Raw genomic sequence first — 3,953 nt, forward strand, 5'->3', positions numbered from 1 at the left:
CAACATCATATCCTTATGGAAGTGAGTATGGTGTAGATGGCACGGGATGCGCTTGGGGCTACGCCTTATTTCCTGTGCCAGATGACTCATCCCAGCACAATTCCTATTTGTGTATGTGTGCTTGTGTGCTGTGTGTGTGTGTGTGTAAGTACATGTGTGTGTATGCATGAGCCTGTGGAAGTCAGAGCTCAACATCAGGTTCTTCCTCAGTGACATTTATTTTATTTTATGTGTATCAGTGTAGGCTGCATGCATGTCTGTGCAGTGCATGTATACGGTGCCCTCAGAATTGTATACAGAAGATGATGTCATCTTCCTTGGGATCAGAATCACAGATGGTTGCGAGATGCCATGTGGATCCTGGGAATTGAACCTGGGTCCTTTAGAAGAGCAGCCAGCACTCCTAATTGCTGAGCCATCTCCCTGACCATTTTTTTTTGTGGGATCTCTCAGTGAACCAAGTGGGCTGGCCAGTTAGCTCCAGGGATCATCTTCTCTCTGCCTGCCCAGCATTTGGATTACAGGTGTGTCCCACTCCATCCAGCTTTTGTATGTGGATACTAAGGATTTGAACTCGAGTCCTCATGCTTGCATGGCAAGAACTTTATGCCTCTAACTTGCATGGCAATTAGATCATCTCCCTAGACCCTTATTTCATTTTGATAACTTTATTGTAAATGAACCTTTAGATTCTTTTCAGGGTGGAAATTCAATGATCTTTGCAAACTTTTCTGAATCCTGTTTTATACAGGGTGACTTAATAATTCATCTCCTGAGCATATCCTACTAAACAGTGGTATTATGGTTTAGATCTTACATATCCCTAAAGTGCTATGGAATAATCCTTCTGTATGTTGTGGATATGTATTACTCTCATTGGTTAATAAAGAATTGACTGGCTGGTAGCCAGGCAGGAAGTATAGGTGGGACAACCAAACTAAGGATGCTGGGATGAAGAAGGGTAGAGTCAGAGGAATCACCAGTAGATTCAGGGAGAAATGAGATGAGCCTGCCATACTGAGAAAAGATACCAAGCCACGTGGCAAAGCAAAGATAAGAAATATGGGTTAATTTAAATGTAAGAGTTAGCTTGTAGCAAGCCTGGGCTATTGGCTGAGCATTTATAATTAATAATAAGGCTTGAGTGGTTATTTGGGAGGTAGCTGCGGGGAAAACTCCACCTACACTGAAGGTACCCTGTGTTGAAGGCTTAGTCCCTAATCTGTGTCCCTGATAAGTGGTATGGAACCTTTAAAGGGAAAGGCCAATGGGTGAAAGTTTGGTCATTGGAAGTGTAACCCTTGAAGGGTGCTCCCTACTCCATGAGGTGAGAAATTTCGATCTGCTGCATGGTACCTACCCAAATGTTTTGCCTCCATACAGAGCAAAACCAATGGAGCCAAACAACAACCATATGTGTCCTGAAACTTATGAAACCCTGAGCCAAGGTACATATCCCGTGTCTCCTCACAGTTTTTATGTTTTCTTCTGTGAGACAGCATCTCATTATGTAGCACAGACACGCACGCTCACATCCTCTTGACTCAGGCTCAGGTTCCCTAAGCTGTTATGGTCATTTGAAAGGGTATGGCCTGCATAGGCTCAGTGTTTGAGTGCTTGACCATAGTGGGTGGCATTATTAGGAGGTGTAGCCCTGTTGGAGTATGTGTGGCTTTGTTGGAAGAAGTGTGCCACTGTGGGGTGGGCTTGGAGGTCTCCTATGCTCAAGCTATGTTCAGTGTACACAGTTCACTTCCTGATGCCTGTGAATCAAGATGCAGAACTCTAAGCTCCTTCCTCAGCACCATGTCTGCCTGCATGCTGCCATGATGATCATGGACTAAACCTCTGAAACTGTAAGCCACTCCAGTTAAATGCTTTCCTATATCAGAATTGCCGTGGTCATGGTGTCTCTTCTCAGCAATAGAAATCCTAACTAAGACAGCTGGGATTGCAAGTATGTACCACCATAACCAGATGGTTTTTCTTCTGCTTAAGTTATTTGTCACAGAGATGGGGAAGCCAACACAAATGGGGAAGAGACACACAGAGGTGCAGAGTGAGTGCTTCTGGAAAGATCTCCACAATGACACTCATGGAAGTCAGTGGTTCCTTGGCAGCCACTGATGTACTGCGATTGTGGAGAAGCCGAGTCTTTCTAACTTTCTTAGCTGGAGACTGAGGCACTCACACATCTGAGACCCATCAGGCACGATGGGCTTCAATTTGCTCTTCCCACCACAATTTCACCCAATCAAATTCTACCCCTTCCTTTATAAGCCACGGGAAAACAGCAGCTCAGAGATTGGGAACTGTCCCACAGTGTGTGGCACAGAAAGGTGCCAAGAGCAGGTCAACAGGGCCTCGGGAAGTTCCGTCTTGGCCCTGTGTAGATTCCACACCCTGTAGCCCTGTGGGTACTGAGGGGAAATGGCTGGTCTGGATGGCTCAGTGCATACAACATGCAGAAGGTTGAGAAAGTTCTCTGGCACGACCATTCTGAGTCTCCATGAGCAATTAGCAGCATCCTTATTAATTAGAGGATGGTACATTCTAACAGCTGTCCCAGCCGAGGAGGCGGAGGAGGTGCTGGACCAGAAGACAGAGGTGTCTGTGCCCTCTTACCCTGAGGAGAGGCTCCTTCCCACCCTCTGCAACCAGTGCTCTTCCTACAGCACAGTCTGAAGACCTGTGGCGATGCATGCATCCGAAGGACCACCCTGCTCTAGGGAAGCTGGTGGTCAGAAGGGAAGCTGTTGGAGGCATGGGGAGTCTTCAGTCCTGCTGAAGGTGAGCGTCGACTGCAGGTGGATAACTGCTCTGGGTTGTTCCCCACTTTAATGGGGCTCAACTGGATTCTGGTCTTGGGCTCAGGGTGGCACTGGCAGATGCCTAATTTATCATATAACATTCTCACTTGGCTTTGCAGACGCCGCTGCCCCTCTCACCGCTTGCTGCAGCCATGGTCAACCCCACCGTGTTCTTCGACATCGCGGCCGATGGCGAGCCCTTGGGCCGCGTCTCCTTCAAGCTGTTTGCAGACAAAGTTCCAAAGACAGCAGAAAACTCTCGTGCTCTGAGCACTGGAGAGAAAGGATTTGGATATAAGGGTTCTTCCTTTCACAGGATTATTCCAGGATTCATGTGCCAGGGTGGTGACTTCACACGCCATAATGGCACTGGCGGCAGATCCATCTACGGAGAAAAATTTGAGGATGAGAACTTCATCCTGAAGCATACAGGTCCTGGCATCTTGTCCATGGCAAATGCTGGACCAAACACAAACGGTTCCCAGTTTTTTATCTGCACCACCAAGACTGAGTGGCTGGATGGCAAACATGTGGTCTTTGGGAAGGTGAAAGAAGGCATGAACATTGTGGAAGCCATGGAGCGTTTTGGGTCCAGGAATGGCAAGACCAGCAAGAAGATCACCATTTCCGACTGTGGGCAACTCAAAAGACTTGCGGGCTTCTTACCCACCAGACCATTCCTTCTGTAGCTCAGGAGAGCACCCCAGCCCCATCTGCTCGCAGTACCCTGTAATCTCTGCTCTCACTGAAGTTCTTTGGGTTCCATATTTTCCTCATTCCCCTTCAAGTCTAGCTGGATTGCAGAGTTAAGTTTATGATTATGAATAAAAACTAAGTAAGAAAAGAAAACATTCTCACTTACCCTGGAGCAGGGATAAGAACACAACTTACTGGCCTGCAAGATGGCTTAGCAGGAAAAGGTGCCTGCTGCCAAGCCTAGTGGCCCGAGTTAAACCTCTAAAAAGAGAGAACTGACTCCTGCAAGATGTCCTGACTTCCACACATGTATCATGGCATACCTGTGCGTGCACACACACACACACACACACACACGCACACACACACACGCACACACACACTTGGGAGACAGAGGTAGGCAGAGAGAGAGAGAGAGAGAGAGAGAGAGAGAGAGAGAGAGAGAGA

General features: G+C 47.5%; 1 protein-coding gene across 1 annotated transcript; it reads left to right on the forward strand.

Moving 5' to 3' along the window:
• Window positions 1–2,676: 2,676 nt before the first annotated feature.
• LOC126488480 (peptidyl-prolyl cis-trans isomerase A-like) lies at window positions 2,677–3,650 on the forward strand. The gene is made up of 2 exons (XM_050121976.1): window positions 2,677–2,790; window positions 2,930–3,650. Exons 1-2 carry the CDS (start codon window positions 2,698–2,700, stop codon window positions 3,497–3,499), a joined length of 663 nt encoding a protein of 220 aa, XP_049977933.1. The 5' UTR covers window positions 2,677–2,697; the 3' UTR covers window positions 3,500–3,650.
• The last annotated feature ends 303 nt before the right edge of the window (window positions 3,651–3,953 follow it).

This window comes from Alexandromys fortis, unplaced genomic scaffold, assembly GCF_014885135.2.
Source record: "Alexandromys fortis isolate MF-2015 unplaced genomic scaffold, M_Fortis_MF-2015_v1.1 scaffold_208, whole genome shotgun sequence".
NCBI lineage: Eukaryota > Metazoa > Chordata > Mammalia > Rodentia > Cricetidae > Alexandromys > Alexandromys fortis.

Coding starts and splice junctions, on each gene's coding strand:
- LOC126488480 (XM_050121976.1), top strand. CDS start 2,698: ATGCATGCATCCGAAGGACCACCCTGCTCTAGGGAAGCTGGTGGTCAG. Junction 2,791..2,929: donor AGTCTTCAGTCCTGCTGAAG/GTGAGCGTCGAC, acceptor TTGGCTTTGCAG/ACGCCGCTGCCCCTCTCACC.